At 54.4% G+C, this 15,835-nt stretch overlaps 2 protein-coding genes across 2 annotated transcripts; one reads left to right on the top strand and one right to left on the bottom strand.

Moving 5' to 3' along the window:
- Positions 1 to 116: 116 nt before the first annotated feature.
- Positions 117 to 3,437, bottom strand: LOC141747398 (deoxyribonuclease-1-like). The gene is made up of 8 exons (XM_074597585.1): positions 3,291 to 3,437; positions 2,602 to 2,690; positions 2,353 to 2,436; positions 2,097 to 2,212; positions 1,083 to 1,195; positions 628 to 782; positions 453 to 549; positions 117 to 179 (listed from the first exon to the last, which is right to left on the bottom strand). The coding sequence occupies exons 1-8, from the start codon at positions 3,435 to 3,437 to the stop codon at positions 126 to 128; spliced, it is 855 nt and encodes a 284-aa protein (XP_074453686.1). The 3' UTR covers positions 117 to 125.
- Positions 3,438 to 6,197: 2,760 nt separating this feature from the next.
- On the top strand, positions 6,198 to 15,182 carry INTS15 (integrator complex subunit 15). Its single transcript, XM_074598318.1, has 6 exons — positions 6,198 to 6,560; positions 7,776 to 7,997; positions 9,286 to 9,451; positions 11,301 to 11,828; positions 13,745 to 13,784; positions 14,372 to 15,182. Exons 1-6 carry the CDS (start codon positions 6,369 to 6,371, stop codon positions 14,577 to 14,579), a joined length of 1,356 nt encoding a protein of 451 aa, XP_074454419.1. The 5' UTR covers positions 6,198 to 6,368; the 3' UTR covers positions 14,580 to 15,182.
- Positions 15,183 to 15,835: the final 653 nt, after the last annotated feature.

The raw sequence follows: 15,835 nt of genomic DNA on the forward strand, positions 1-15,835 counted from the left end.
ACACCGAATCACGGCTCCTTGCAGAGGTGGTGGGCAGCTTGGCTGGCACTGGTGGCGCGTGGGCTCCCACGAGGGATGCAGGTGCATGCCGGGGCATGCCGGTAGCCACCAGCGCGGGGACGGGCTCAGCGGGCTTTCAGGGTCACCTCCACCGGGAAATGGTCGCTGACGGCCAAAGCCTGGGTGCAAGGGGAAAGCAGAGAGGGGGCTGAGCTTGTCAGGACCCACCACCCCTCCCATGGCCGGCTGGGACCCAGATGCTCCTCTCCAACCCCAAAATTTAGACCAGACCCCAAAATGCTTAGCATGGGGTGGTTCCATCGGAGCGGGGGTTGGGGTCAGGCCACGCTTGGGTGTGCCCTGGGGAGCAGGGACCCCACCCATGCTCCTGGGAGGTGTGGTGGGCTGGATCCCGGTGCCGGCGGTCTTGCGTGTCCCGACCCCTCACTCACATCCTCGCTCTGGAGGTGGAAAGTCTTCTGGAAGTTGTTGACGGTGGCGGAGCCGGGTTCGATGTCCTGGCGCAGAGCGGTGCCGCAGGCAACGATGCTACCGGGGCATCATGGGGGTGTTAGCGCCCGCCGGCCTCCCCCCCGCCAGCCCCCATGCCACCGCCGCGGCACCCACCGGTCGTAGGCGCAGTCGGTGTCGGCGACGGTGGTGTCAGCACTGTCGGGGATGAGCCACTCGCAGGCGTCGAGGGAGCGCAGGCGGATGGATGGCCACTGAGCGCTGGTCACGTAGGAGCAGTCGGCGTTGAAGTCACCCAGGAGGAGGATATTCTGCAGGGCAATGCTCTGTGTCCCTACCCACGGACCTTACAGGTCAGCAAGGGGTCCCTAAACTCATGCTGAACCCTCCTTGGGTCTCCCCAGAACAGGAGGACAAGCCCCCAGTAATGGCAGCGGAGCCGCCTGGCAGCTCCCTGCATGGGCATTGCCAGGGTGGTACCTGCTCCGATGTGTACGAGCGGTCTCCCATGGGACATGTCCACCCCAGGATGGCCACCAGGATGTGCGGTGGCCATACCCCAGCCTGCCCGGCTACCCCAGGGAGGAGCCGAGCTCCCTGCCAACGCTTACATTAGTCGCCCACTTGTTGACGACATCGGTGTAGACATCGTAGAGTGCATCGATCTCATCCGCCGCGCTGCTGGGCTCAGCGTGCAGGGGCACCATCACAAACTCCTCCACCTCTGCCGGACAGATGGCCGTCAGCCCCCAGCTCGGGTGCACCACCTGGGAAGGGAGCGGGAACCCCAGGAGGACCACCCCGGGCCAAGCCCCAGCTACTGGCAGGGAAAAGCTGCCGAAGGGAAGGGGTGCACTGGCCTTTTGTGCTCTGCCTGTCCTCCAGGTTGGGATTTCCAGTGGGGAGCTGTGTCCCTCTGCACATAGTTTGGGGTTTGCTGCTTGTTCCCCATCAGTTTTTCCAAGCCAACATGGTTTTGGGAAGGAGATTGGGGTGGAAGAGAGATGGGAGAGTGTGTCTGCCCTGGGGAGGTTCTTGGGAGGTGGAGGTGGTGGCACAGGGTAGAAGATGGCACAAGATGGGAAATGGGACATGATGGGAGATGGCGCAAGATGGGAGATGGGACATGATGGGAGAAGACAGGTGATGGGAGATGGCAGACAATGGGGAATGGCACATGATGGGAGATGGTACATGAGGGGAGATGGTACATGATGAGAGATGGCATGCAATGGGAGTTGGCACCCAACTGGAGGAAGCATATGGCACAAGATGGGAGGTAGCGGGCACTGGGATGTGGGACATGATGGGAAACAACTGGAGATGTGAGATGGCACGAAACTGGAGAGAACACATAGTGGAAGATGACAGGGGATGGAAGGTGGTGGGAGATGGCACATTGTGGGAAACAGCAGGCAGTGCCAGCCATGCTGGGCAGGTACCCAGGACCCCTGGGCACCCATGGGTGGGAGAAGGCCCAAAAGCAGTGAAGGACCATGTTGGGGCCCCTGAGCTGGGCTCCAGGGTGTAATCCCCCCGCCTGGCAGGCACAGCTCTGGGCTCAGCCCCATGCGGAGAGGACCCCATGCCAGGTCCAGGCAGCCCCCAACACTGGCTCTGCTCACGCGTGGTGGGCGAGGAGAACCTCACGATGAAGGGCTCCCTGCTGAAGGTATCGGTCCCGCAGGACTCACAGCCATCGTCGTAGTAGTAGCTTCCCAGCACGGAAACCATGTCTGACCTGAGGGAGGAGAGCGGGGTGGCCCCCAGCACCGCTCCTGCCGCAGCCAGGGCCCCCAAAGGTACCCACCACACTTTGGGGGCTACTGGGGGGGACAGCGGGTGACACAAGGGTCACCGGGCCCTGGCGGCATCGCTTACCTGTAGATGAAGAGGTACTGCTCCTTGTAGCTGGTGCGACCCAGGGGCATGCTGACCAAAAAGCTGTATGGGTGTGGGGATGCACTGGGGACAAGATGTGGAGGGTGTGAGAAGTCTCCTGGTGTCCCGTAGCACCCATTGGGCTCTCTCCGGCCAAGCTGGAGATGTTCTGGCACGGCAAGATGCCATCTGGGACCTTCCCCAGCATCCCATTTGCAGGCACTCCCCACCCTGGGCCATTGGGGTCACCTGTTGAGCTGGTTCATGAGCTTCTTCACGCCGCTCAGGTCAGCGTCCCGGACCTCCTGCACCAAGGTGATGTCATACCCCGACAGGATCTGGGGGGACAAGCTCAGAGCTGCTCGCCCTTGGCCAGGAGCTGCTCATGGCGGCACCCGTGGGTGCCTGGGCTGGTCTGTGAAGGCTCTCAGGCTAGCAATGGGAGGGCAGCAGGGATCCCAGAGCCAGGGAGGGAGCTCCTCTGCTGGTGTCCTCTGACTTGGAAGAACCATGGTGTGACACAGTGCCCTCTAACACCCGTCCATCTACCACCCACCATCCCAGCAGCTCCTCGCTCGCAGGCTGCTCTGAGTGAGGAATCTGGGCAGCACCAAGCATCGCCCATCCTTGTTTGGGGACCAGCAAGAATGGAGATGGTCCAAGGTTGGAGATGGTGATGGAGGAAGAGCAGATGGGTGTATGGATGAAGGTTTGGACAGATGGATGGAGGTGTTGATGGATGGAGGTGTGGATGGACAGATGGACGGAGGCATAGGTGGATGGTTGGAGGGATTTGGACAGGTGGATTGATGGGTGGGTAGATACACGGATGGACACACAGATGGATGGATGCCTGCAGAAAGCCGGTGTCCAACTAACTGCCCCAAGCTGGCTGCAACCCAAAGACCAGAGACGGCTCCTCTCCCCCCAGCACTCACAGAGACAATGATATTTGCGATAGTCTTGTTGGACATCTTGCTGTCCCCAAATGTCTTGATGTTGAAGGCGCTGATCTTCAGCGCAATGGCCGCAGGCAGCAGGAGAGCTGCCACCAGCAGCGACAGCACCAGCTTCGAGGATGCCATCGTGCCTGCAGAGGGGCAGGGATGGGCTCAGCCCTCCTGGCCAGGAGGGGGATTTGGCACAGATGATGGGGGTGACCAGGGTATTCCCACTGGCCATAGTGGTTTCACTGGGAGGCGTCTGTTTTCCAGTGAACCACGAGGACCAAGGGATGGTGGACCCCCATCCAGCCATCTGGCTCCTCCTCACGTAGGAGGTCATCCTGCCTGTCCCTCCTGGAGGGAGGCCAGACCACCCGCGAGGCTGGAGCGGATAATTCACTGGCAAAGGAGAAAATGTCACTTCTTGGTGACACAGAGCAGTCACTTCCTCATTCACCGCACTCAACCAGACACCTCTCCTGGCCCAGGATGGGTGGCAGTGGCCAGGGGACGACAGCATCCCTTGGCTTGTGCCTCTTCCACCCCTCATTGGGTCTGTGCTGGAGACCCAAAAGACCCTAGAGCAGCCACGCTGGGACAGAGCAAGGGATAGATCCCCCCGTAACACCTCTCCCCACCTCCTTCCCTGCCTGAAGCATCCTCTCCTGGGGTATCCTGCCGCCCCTGGCCCCCCCTGCCCCATCCTCACCGAGGCTGGAGTCCCCAGAGACCCCCCCGCCGAGGCAGCGCGGTGGCTCCCACCCACAGGGAAAGGAATTTGGGAAGTATTTCCCATGGCGCTCAGCTCCCCAGGGTAATATTTCACCAGCGGATGGGATCTGAGCCCTGCCCAAGTCCAGGCACCCTGAGCGGGCTGCGGGGGCTGGCAAACACCCTGGCTTTCGGCACCCCCGCAAGCCTTGCTGCCCCTGGGCTCGCTTTTTTGTCTGGAGCAGCTGCTCTACTTAAATCCTCACATTTCCCGACTTGCATCCTCCCTACGGCTGCGAACCCTACCATCCGTAAGGCCGTGGTCCCTGCATTTGGTAACAACGATTTGGCAATGCCACGATTTGGCAACGCCACGATTTGGTAATGCTACGATTTGGCCATGCTACGATTTGGCCACAAACTGCCCAAAGCGCCACGAAATTTCCTCCCCGGATCCCCCAGGGGAGGCAGTAGCCTCCACAGCCTCCCCCCGGGCAGAGGCACCCACAGAGGATGGTGTCCATCCTGGGTAACGCTGCTGAGCTGCGCCCGGGCTCAGCCCCAGTGGAACATCTCAGCAAAATTAAGCGGAGCTGGAGAAGGCGGCGTTGGAGAGGGGAGCGGGAGAAGAGGGGAGCAGGACGTACCTTTGCTGTCCTCCAAGGTCTCTGGAAGGGGACAGAGCCACACCTGCATTTATTGGGAGGGACACGCTCACCGTGCCAAGCAGTCACCCAGCCAAGGAGCGTGCGAGGCCGCAGGCTCCATATGGCATTTTTCACAGAAACAAAGGTCTGGACAGTGAAAGAAACAACCCTTTCAAACAGTGCCAACACCCCCGCTGCAGGTACGGCCAAGAATGCACCTGAATCGATAAAAACGCTGACAAGTGACCTGCGAGGTGTAAGCGAGTCCCAGGGACCATTCGTGGGGAGCGGCGGCTCCCCAGTATGGGGCATGCGCAGCCCTCACGCAGCACCAGCCACAATTTCTCTCAAAAAGTGTTTATTTCACCAACACCAAAACTACATTTCCAACAAGGTGGCTTCAGGCGAGCATGCTGGAGTTGATGGGAGCCCACCAGCTCTGGGCCTTCAGGTGTGGAGCCGGTCTCGGAGCCCCAAAAAACGAGGGGTCTCTGCTGTGGTGCCTGTCCCCAGACCCTCCCCAGGAGGTCACCTAAGGGGAGCCACCACCCCGCAGGCTCCCGCAGCTCACCCCAGTCCTGCCCCAGTGGCCTTGGCTCCCCGGCCTCCCAGGGCAGCTGCTGCCTTTCCCAGGAGGTCTCTGCCAGGCCCCTGCCCTGCTCGGTGCTCTTTAGGGGCTGGGGGGGCCCTTGGGGCCAAGCACCCCCCAGAACAGGGCCAGGGCTCGCACCCCTCTCCCCACAGTGGGGAGGGCTGAGCCTAGACCCCCCCCACCAGCAGGGCTGTGGCTCCCCACGTCAGACCCAGGTCCAGGACTCCCCCCTGGGCCAAGAGTCCCCCAATGGACAGCCCCAGGAGCAGCCCGCCCAAGCCAAGATCCCTTCAGGGACAGATCCCCCCCCAAGGCCGAGAACCCCAGGTCAGCCCCAGGACCTGCCCCCCCCCCGGCTCCTTGGGCCAAGACCCCCCCAAAAGTCAGCCCCAGGACCAACACCCCCAGGCCAAGACCCCCCCTGGGCTGGGACCCCCCCCAATGGCCAAGACCCTGCCAAAGGCCAGCCCCCCTGGGCCAAGAACCCCTCGGATCAGCCCCAGCACCAGACCCCCAGGCCAAGACTCCTGCAGGGCCAGCCCCCCTGAGGCCATGATCCCCTCAGGGCCAAGACCCCCTTGCCCCGGGCCAAGACCTCCTCAGGGCCAGGCCCCCCGAGGCCAACACCCCCCAGGCCAGCTGCAGGACCTGTCCCCCAGGGTCCAGGAGCCCCCGCAAGGCCGGACACCCCCATCCTCTGGCCAAGACGCCCCCAAGGGTCAGCCCCAGGATCAGCACTCCCGGGCCAAGACTCCTCCAAGGACGGGACCCCCGGGCCACGATCCCCTCGGGGCCAAGACCCTCTCGCCCCTGGCCAAGACGCCCCCAGCGCCAGGCCCCCCCAGGCCAAGACCCTCCAAGCCTGCCCTAGGCCTCAGCCTTCCCTGCCCAGCCCTCGGGGTTCCTCCCCCGCCGCGGCGGGCGGGGCCGCCAGGGGGCGCTGCGGGCGGCGGGCGCGGCCGGCCCCTTTCTGTCCGCCGCGGGCCACCGTAGCGCCCGTCTGCCCTGCGCCTCCGCCGCTGTGGGAGGCCGCGCCGCGCCGAGCGGGGCCGGGGGGGCGGCGGGACGCGAGGAGGAGGGAAAGGTGGTGGTGGGGAGTTCCTTCCCGGTGGGGTCGGAGCCATGAGCGACATCAGGCACTCGCTGCTGCGGCGGGACGCGCTGAGCGCCGCCAAGGAGGTGCTGTACCATCTGGACATCTACTTCAGCAGCCAGCTGCAGAACGCCCCGCTGCCCCTCGTCGACAAGGGCCCCGCCGAGCTCCTGGAGGAATTCCTCTTCCAGGTCCCCAAGGAGCGCGGCGCTCCGCCCAAGGTGGGCCCTGGCCGCGGGGCGAGGCCTGGAGAGGCCCTGGGGGACCGGACACTCCCCGGGGGCTGGTGGAGGCCCAGGCCTGGAGGAAGCGGGGCAGGGCCTGGGGGCTGGCGGCCTAATGCCGGGCAGCACCCTGGGAGGCCGGATGCAGCCCCAGGGAGTGGCTATGGAGGCCGAGGCCCAAAGAGCTCAGGACAGTATTCCTGGGGGGGGCTGCTACTGGAGACCGAGGTCCCAAGGGGACAGGAGGGGTCCTTGGGGTGCGGGCTGCTGGTGGAGGAGGAGATGGAGGCCTTAGAAGGACAGGATGGGGTCCCTGGGGGCTGCTGGTGGAGATCAAGGCCTTAGAAGGACAGGATGGGGTCCCTGGGAATCTGCTGCAGGAGGCTGAGGACCAAGTCCCTGGAGGCTGCAGCTGGAGACCAAGGTCCCAAGAGGAGAGGACCAGGTCCCTGGGATGGAGACTGCTGCTGAAGGCCAAGGCCTTAGAAGGACTCGGTCCCTGGGGGCTGCAGGTGGAGATTGAGGCCTTAGAAGGACAGGACGGGGTCCTTGTGGGGCTGGTGACTGAGGGTTTTTTTGGTAGGGAGGGATATGGCTGGTAAGACCCCGATAGACTGGCCAGGACTGTGGGAGACCAGGCAGGGCTTTGCGGAGGTGTGGTGGGGCCCGAGGCCCCTGAGGACTGCCCACAGCCTCACAGTGCTGTGGCTGGGCCCTGCCAGGGTTTTTAGGTGGCTGGGTGTGGGCCAGAGCTGAGGTGGGGACCTGCCAGAGAACAGCAAGCAGAAACCACAGCTGCTGCTGAATGTTGGGGTGCATGGGCCTGGGGTCCGCTGGGCTGCTGGGACCAGTTGGGACCCCCCAGCTGCCCAGCAGTGCCTTAGTGCTGTTATTTACAGAGGGAGGAAATATTTTTCACCCCAGTGTTGCTGTTGATCTTGTCTCTTGGTTCATGGGCAGCAATTGCAGGTGCAGCAAGCACCAGTCTTGGGTATCCAGGTATTCAAATACAACCCAGAGCTTTTTGGTGTAACTAGGTAAATGCAGTGGTGGTTCAGCAAGCTTAAATATGTGTGCTGTGCATAAAATTTGAGTTTCTAACACCTGAGGGGAAACTCTCAGCCTTTACTGTTCCTGCCTTTTCACTAAAGCAGCTCTTGGCTCTTCAAGGGTCCCAGTGTATTTTGCAGATTTGCTTTTGTTTTCTTTCAGAGATTGAGTTCACTTCAGGAACTTCAGCTCCTTGAGATCATGTGCAATTATTTCCAAGAGCAAACCAAGGATTCAGTCCGGCAGATCATTTTCTCGTCTCTCTTCAGCCCTCAAGGAAACAAAGCAGATGACAGCAGGATGGCTTTGCTAGGAAAGCTGGTTTCCATGGCAGTGGCTGTGTGCAGGGTTCCTGTTCTGGAGTGTGCTGCCTTCTGGCTGCAGGTACAGCTTCTGTGTAGGCAGGGCAGTCTCAGGGAAGGAGCAAGGGAGTGTGCTGCGATGGGTGTGAGTGAACTGAGTGGCACCTAACGGTTCGTGATAGCCAGTTGCAGTCAGCTGCTCCTCTGTGGCCGTTTAAGCTGATATAACAGCTGGCTGCTGCAGCTGCATTCACCCCACGTCTGTGCTCATGTCCAGTCCTTTGCTGCAGCATAAGGGAGAGATTTTGCCAATCCATGTATGTGCTGCACTGGCAGAAAAGAATTTGTTGTTTTGTTTTTTTTTTACTGTCAGTGAAAGTTTTATTGAATTTTTTTTTTTTCTTCCCGTCCCCTTCCCCCCTTGCAACCCCTGCATGTTGAAAGGGGTCAGTGGAAGGTTCAGCCAACAAAACTGTGGCAGTTCATGGCCTCATTGGCCAGAAAAGCTGACTCTGGAGTTTGGGAAATAAACTGTGCCTGGCGTGTAAGTTTGCGCATGGCACAAGAGGCAAACCTCTCTCTTGAGAGCTGGGCACAAAATACCTATGTCTGTCTTCCGTGAGTGCAGTATGTCGGTGATCTCCTATGTCTCCCCCTTTCCCACTGCGATTCCCCACTGGAGACCTTGGGAAGTGCATCTTTGTTCCTGCTGCCTTCTCGGGATGTGCAGAATTTACCTGCTTTACAGAAGGGGAAGGCAGAAGGACTGTGCTGGGAGGGAAGGGCGGTACCCCGAGACCAGTACTGTTTTTGTGGGGTCCCTCTTGTCCCACCTGGTGAGGCCTTGGTAGAGGAAGAGGGGATGTGACTTGGTTTGCAGAAGGTGGTGTAGTTTTTTGCAGGTTGCAGCTCTTAAGTGACATGAAGATTGCAGAGAATTTTTCCACGTTAAAAATGTCAAGCGTAACCGAGAGGTTACTGAACTAGTTGTTCTGGTACTGAAATAGTTGTACTACGGAGCTATGTTGCTGAGTGGTAAAAAAGTTTCCATCTTAAGGCAAAATGTTGATGTAAAAGGTTTTAAATTTAAACCACAGATATTGTAAACACAAAATACCACCATCTATTTTAATATTGTGAAATAGTAATTTTATTTCTGCCTGAGTGGACCATTGGTATGTAGAGACAGAGAGAGCAAGCGCGCTTTAATTTTGGGAAAGTGGAAACACAAATGTTGGAACAGCGAAGCGGCTGGGTGTTGTGGGAAGGCAGGGTGTTTGGGCAACGCAGACTTTAAAGGTGGCTCTGTAGAACTTCCTGTGACTGGGTTTAATCCCCTTTTCCTTGTGTGCCATCCTGCGCCCCTGCAGCGAACCCCTGCTGTGTACTGCGTGAGGCTAGCCCGAGCCTTGGTCGATGACTACTGCAACTTGGTGCCGGGGTCCATCCAGACGCTAAAACAGATATTCAGTGCCAGTCCTCGCTTCTGCTGCCAGTTCATTACATCCGTCACAGCGCTCTATGACCTCTCCTCAGGTAAGTGTACCCGAGCCTGTGTCCTTCGAAGTAAGCAGTGCAATATAATGCAACGCAAATTAACTGTTGCAAGCAAATTAACTGCTGAAATTCTAAAGATGCTTGTTACTGTGTAATTATTGCCAGAAGCAGCTCAGGGGTGTGGCTATTGCATCCTCTGTCACTTGGGTGAGAATAAAAATAACCAGGCGGTGGCTGAAGGAAGAGTCTTTGCTGGAGAAGCCGCCAGGTAACACCTGACACAAAGGGCAACATCTTCCACAGAGGGCAAAGGACACGGGGACCTTATTGATTGAGCAACTCTAGGAGCGAAAGCTGGGGCAGTTTTGCATCCCTATGGTGTGTCACCTACCCAGCATAAAGACTCTGTCAGTCCAGTTCCTTCCAAAAAGGGGGAAAATGCAAGTTCTGAAGGTTTGCAAGCTGGAGCAGGATTTCTGTTGAGCAGAAGAAATGTAATCAGCAGCATACTTCCAACGTGCTCTTGAACTGCATGTCACCAGCTAGTTAACCAGTACGGTGGTTGTTGCTCAGACACTAGAAACATGTAGGTGTCTAAAATAAGATTGATTTACCTTTACTCAGCAAGAGAGGCACAGAGATCGTGGTGGACTAGGGAACAACCATACACTAAATACCAACATCACACATCATCCAAAAAAGCAAATACAATTTGTTGTTCATAAAGGAAATGTTTTGCATGGTCTTCTCCAGATAAACAGCTTGGCATTATTGAGAGATGCAGGCTTAGAATTTTTTTTTTAAAGTATTTGGTAGAGCTTGTAGCATATTCTTCCTCAGTATATTATGTATGTTTTGTGCAACCACTTGGAAGTTCATCTACCTAATTAAAAGACGTGTCAGAAAGGAAGTACCATGAGTTATAGGAAGTAATTTTTAAAAATCCCTTAGTTTGAGATGTTATTGGTGACACAGGGAAAGGAAGCTTGCTCTTCAAAGAGACATCTGTAACTGGGCAGTCTCCACCACGTCCTGAGGACAGGGGTTGATCACACAAACAGCAGTGTCTGTGATACTTGGAGGTCTCTGAAAAGCTAAAAACTGGAGAATACCGATTCTGTATCCAGCGCATGTTAGTAATTCTGTAGTCCTATAAGTTGTCCTGTAAGTCACTTCAGGTACAAAAGACCCGATAGTTCTGTGCTGAGCCCTTTGTTGGCACTGTACACAACTCGGAATCAAAGTATGTCACTCAGTCCAGTCTCCTGCCCCTGGGACGGGGTGACGCATGATTACTGTGAAGTCAATGTTTCTCTTGTCTGTAGTCAAGCGTCAGTTCTGTTCAGACCACATTTTACTTCTTACTTGAAGGTTTACTTACTTAAAGCTCTTATAATCCTTTACCTGTTATGTGGTTAAGTTTTCCCACAAAGATGTTTTTGCTTAGGTAAGTCTTACAGGAAATCAGTTGGATGATCGGGGTGAGGAGAAGGAAGTGCCAACAAGATATTCCTATTCCCTTGCCCATTGTACTTTCTGTGGCAAGGGATAAACGGAGACTGCGTTTAGAGAAAGAACAAGGAGATGAGGGGTGGAAGAGAAAGAAAATGACAAAAGAAGCTTTACTGGGAAAGGGAATAAATGATGGCGTTTGGTGGTGTCTTCAGAATAGGTGGAGAAGGTGAGGTTGTCAGGAACATGTGTCTTCCTTGGGACAAATGAGCATCTATCTTTGGCGTCTTGAAAAGAAGAGCGGAGTTGGGGAGGCTTTGTAATTGTAATTGTGACAGTGCAGGAAGGGTAGGTGTGTGAGAGATTAATTAAAGACTGCTGCCCTGTGCTCCAGTGCAAGGCTCCGCTTACTCAACAGTATCTTTCCTATCTTCAGATGACCTCATCCCTCCTTCGGATCTGCTCGAGTTGATTGTTTCCTGGATCTTTGAAGACCCCCGCTTGATCCTCATCACCTTTCTGAATACTCCTATTGCAGCCAACCTGCCCATAGGGTTTTTAGAGCTCACCCCGCTGACTGGACTCATCCGTTGGTGCGTGAAGGCCCCCTTGGCTTACAAAAGGAAGAAGAAAGCCTCTCTCTCAAATGGACACCCCCCCAGCAAAATTGCCAAGGACTCGACTTCAGGAGAAGACAGAGATTGCCACCAGCTGTATTCAAAACTGCATCTAAGTGTCCTGCAGGTTCTTATGATGCTTCAGGGGCATTTAACAGAGAAGAACCTTTATGGGCGCCTGGGGCTAGTACCCTTTGACCACGTGGTACCGCTCGTTGAGGAAATTAACAGACTATCTGACGAACTCAATCCTCTCAATGCATCCAAAGAGATTGAACTGTCCCTAGACAGACTGGCTCAGGCTTTGCAAGTGGCTATGGCATCGGGAGCACTCCTGTGCACTAGGGGTAAGTTGTTGGTGGGGCTGGCAGAGACCCTGGCACGGGATTCTTTTCCTCCAGTGTGTGAATGTTGTAAGAGAGGTTTTTTTTGATGGGGAGAGTAGAGATCAACATGTTCACAGCAGAAGTAGTAGTTTACCTCTCTTAGGAAGTGATAATGCAGGAAATACTTCAGGAAATGTAACTGCATGGGGAGTAAGAAGGGAGAGGTCATTGATGCCGTTGACTGGTGCGTTGCTTTGCAGAGTTGGAGAATTGATCTTCGACCATGCAGTGTGCACAAGGGCATTTTGTCTGGGTGTTTGCCACGAGGACAAATTTGACCCCCTCAGAATTGTTTATAGCTATTTACAAAGCACTGTTTAATTGTACTTCAGTTTGACTTCTCTGAGTTTGCCTGCTGGAGGAGAGACCATGGGGTGGGTGTGCTAGACAAGGAATTTGAAAAGCAAACAAAAACTGTTCATCTGGAACTTCTGGGCCTTCAGCTCTCCTGTAATGAGACCCCATTACAGTGTGTACGATTTCAGTTAAACTCAGTGAAGAAGCCTGCTAATGTGGCTTTCGTCTCTCTTTCCTGTTGCCAAAACCGTTTCTTTCCAAAAGACCTGCAGAGACAAAAAAGAGAAGTGCCTTAACACAGCACAGGCTTAGCCAGATGTACTGTTTTGTTGATACGTTTTCTTGAAAACAGGCGCTTCTTGGTGCAACCAGAAGGCTCAAAGCTCCCCAAAGCCCAGGCAGTTAGTGCAGAGCTCGGCTGCAGAGAGCAGCCTGTACCTAAGCAGGTGCCCGAGGCTTTTGCCGTGGCTGAACCAGTGCTGCTGGTCAAATATCAATGTTGTTCTTTCTAATCTTCTGTAAAGCAGCTCTGGGTATAATAAGAATAGGCAGAAAAGTGGTTGTTTTGTTTTTTTTTTTTTTAGATGATGGCTTAATTTGGCCGTGTTTTTTCCTAGTTGTTCACCTGGTACATTCCAAGCGCTTGCTTTTACTGTAGAAGTAGGAAGTAATTCAGTATAAGTAGCTGCTGAAATACCAGTTATTTCAGTGTTTTGAGGGTGCGTTTATCTACAAAGGCAGGAGTTTGTTCTAAAGCTATTCCTGAAAGGACTCTGGCAACATGGTATGTTGTTAAATACCTTGGTTCAAGCTATTTGGCTCTGGAGAGGCAAATACAAACTCTTCATCAATATCTGAAAATCGGTTGAAAGTAGAACTCCTTGCATGGGACCAAGGAAGAGATGGGAGCAGCTCACGGAGGAGTGAGATGTACAGGTATTACCAAGAAATGTCTGGAAAAGACACTAAGATGGTAAAAAAAAAAAAAAAAGTGCAATTTTTAGTGAATAGACCCCAGCAAAAAAAAAAAAAAAAAAAAAAACCAAAAAAAACCCAACCAAAAAACCACCAAACCAAAACAACCCTCAACCCTTTCTTTACACTAGTACTTTCTTTACACTAGCACTGTTTAAAAAAAAAACAACCCAAAACAATGCAAAACAGATATTGGGGAAGCTTTGTCTTGCTTTGACCTGATGCGTTTCTCATCATAAATGCCATATTCAGTGGGCAGAGTCATACCTTGTATTTCCTATATCCTGATTACTTCTCGATAGCAAATCGATACTGCAAATTCTATAGGAAGGCTTGGCCTGCCTTGAAACGAAGCTGCAATTCCCATATGGCAGCGTAGTTAAATGGCGAACGTAAATGAAGTGCAAAAAGCTGGGGTAACGACTGGTGAGATGGAGAAACATTTTTCTCTCCGATGGGAGCTTTTGGCCTGAGAGTGGGATTCTGGAACTGTTGATGGCTGGAGCTTTTTCCAGTAATCCCATCTTCCTAGAAAGGAGAGCGGAGAGAGAAATCGCTCTAATTTCTGCTTTATTCTTATTGTTATGTCTTCTGTCCTCTTTCAGATGACTTGAGAACTGTGTGCTCCAGGCTACCACATAACAAGTAAGAGACCTTTCTACAGCTGTGTTGGTTTTGATGCATGTTCCAAGACACGTGCTTGAGGGCTGTCGAGACAAAATCCCCCCTAAAAATTTGTGTTTACTTTCTGGAAATGAGCCTTTATTCACACACAGGTTGGCGCAAGGATGAAGGTGGCGGTGCTGGCTGCTTTTTCCCTTGCAAGCTGGAGTCTTGACTGAAGGAAACTTCAGTGACTCCCACCGTATGGATGATCTTGCCCAGCCTGCGTTAGAACAAATGCACAGAAGGGGGGGAAATGAAATTACAGCGTGGAACCTGCCCCAAACTTGTCCCATCCCCAACTCCCTGCTGCTCTTACCTGGCCCTGCGCTTAACTGCGCTTTGCTTCTTGCCTCTTTGCAAAGAGAAAAAGGGGAAAGTGGAAAAAAAAGAAGGTCTTCTGGAAGCTGGGAAGAGCATCATTGAAACGCTGTCCTCTTGCCTGTCGACAGTGTTGCTGTGTGTTGCTTAGGAATTGTCTTTGCAGCCAGGCCTTTGTGGGCTGGGGAGAGCCATGACAAAAGCCTTCTCTAAATAATCCTCACGCCTGTCTGAATTCCTCTCCGCAGCCTGCTCCAGCTGGTGATTTCGGGTCCAGTCCAGCAACCGACCCACGGGGCTCTGCCACCAGGATTTTATCCTCATATCCATACTCCTCCTCTGGGCTACCCTGCGCACGCTGCACACCCGGCGCTCCCGGCTCACCCAGCGCTCCCGGCTCACCCTGTCCAAACGTTTATACCAGGAATGACATTCCCATACCGACCTATTCGCTAAAATGCTGAGACTGTAGAGCGTACCCAGTTTCCCTTTAGTTTGAGGAAGCCTTGCAGATGAAACCAAACGTCTCGGGAACCACATTTTGGTGTAGAGCTGAGCGATGCCGGCCTGAGGGATCAGCCCTTCGGCAGTAGAGAAGACGCGGACGGGTAGGCTGCAGTTGATTTGGGTGCGGGATGCAGATACTGAGGCAGATCGTAGCGACAAAAGGAGGGGATGGGGAAAAGGGAACAGGAACTCAAAACCCCTGCAGTGTGTGGAAATGTTTTTTTTTGATCCACGTTGCTTTGTATAATCACCAAGGGTATGAAATTTCTCAATCACGTGTGGGGTTTTTTTTTCAGTCGCCCCGATCTGTTTATGGCAGGGTGAGCCCAGCTAGTCTTGCTCTAGGAGGACCAGAAGGAAAAGTGTGAGATTCTTATTTTTTTTTTTCAAGCTCATCCACTCCAGCCTGCTCGTTTCTTTGTAAATGTTTGTATCTATAGCTACAGAGTATGTGTACACTGTATATTTTTGGAACACAAATGTTTGTTTCAGAAGCACAAGGTAGAGTAAAGCAGCACTTCCTATTAAAGGAAACAATTTACGAAGCGTCAAGTGATTCTGCCGCTGTGTCTTTCAAAGAGCGATTAGAAGGTGCGACTCATTAGGCCAGGGAGGGAACACAACCCCTTCGTTGCTGCAGTGACCTGCTGTCCTCTGGGCTCGGCAAATCCCCTCTTTTCACACTCTGTCAGTAAGTCATGAAAATTTGGGGTGAAATCTGGTATGTTTAATTAATGCCAGCGGGCAGAAGTGGCCAGTGGCTGGCTGGGGGCTGCTGGCCAGCCTTGGGCGAGGGGTGGGTGGGTGTGGAAGCCCCCCCGGGAAGGGCGGCAGGACTTGCTGCTGTGAGCGCGCAATGCGCCTGTCATGCTGTGATTCTCTGAGCCCCTCTGCTGGGCGAAAAAGTGAGAAATGTGGGTCCTTTCTACCTGACTTTGACAAAGAACCTCCGCTGCTGTTGTCCCTGCGGAGGAGATGTGGTGGCTGCGGTTACCGGGTTGCACGCTGGCCGCGAAAATGGCTTGGATTAAGATGGAAGCTGTGAAAATCTAATTGGAATGAAACAGCTGAGAAGGAAGCTGTGTTTGCCCTTCTCTGGGAAGGGGAGGTAAATAGTAATAATAAAAATATTATAATGACATGCTTTAACTTTTGGTCAGCCCTGAAGCGGTCAGGCAGGTGGACTAGGTGATGGTTGTAGGTCC

The sequence above is a fragment of the Larus michahellis genome, chromosome 8 (assembly GCF_964199755.1).
Source record: "Larus michahellis chromosome 8, bLarMic1.1, whole genome shotgun sequence".
Taxonomy (NCBI): Eukaryota; Metazoa; Chordata; class Aves; order Charadriiformes; family Laridae; genus Larus; species Larus michahellis.

Coding starts and splice junctions, on each gene's coding strand:
- INTS15 (XM_074598318.1), top strand. CDS start 6,369: ATGAGCGACATCAGGCACTCGCTGCTGCGGCGGGACGCGCTGAGCGCC. Junction 7,998..9,285: donor GTGCTGCCTTCTGGCTGCAG/GTACAGCTTCTG, acceptor GCGCCCCTGCAG/CGAACCCCTGCTGTGTACTG. Junction 11,829..13,744: donor AGCACTCCTGTGCACTAGGG/GTAAGTTGTTGG, acceptor GTCCTCTTTCAG/ATGACTTGAGAACTGTGTGC.
- LOC141747398 (XM_074597585.1), bottom strand. CDS start 3,437: ATGGCATCCTCGAAGCTGGTGCTGTCGCTGCTGGTGGCAGCTCTCCTG. Junction 2,437..2,601: donor CTCATGAACCAGCTCAACAG/GTGACCCCAATG, acceptor TCTTGTCCCCAG/TGCATCCCCACACCCATACA. Junction 783..1,082: donor TCAACAAGTGGGCGACTAAT/GTAAGCGTTGGC, acceptor ATTGCCCTGCAG/AATATCCTCCTCCTGGGTGA.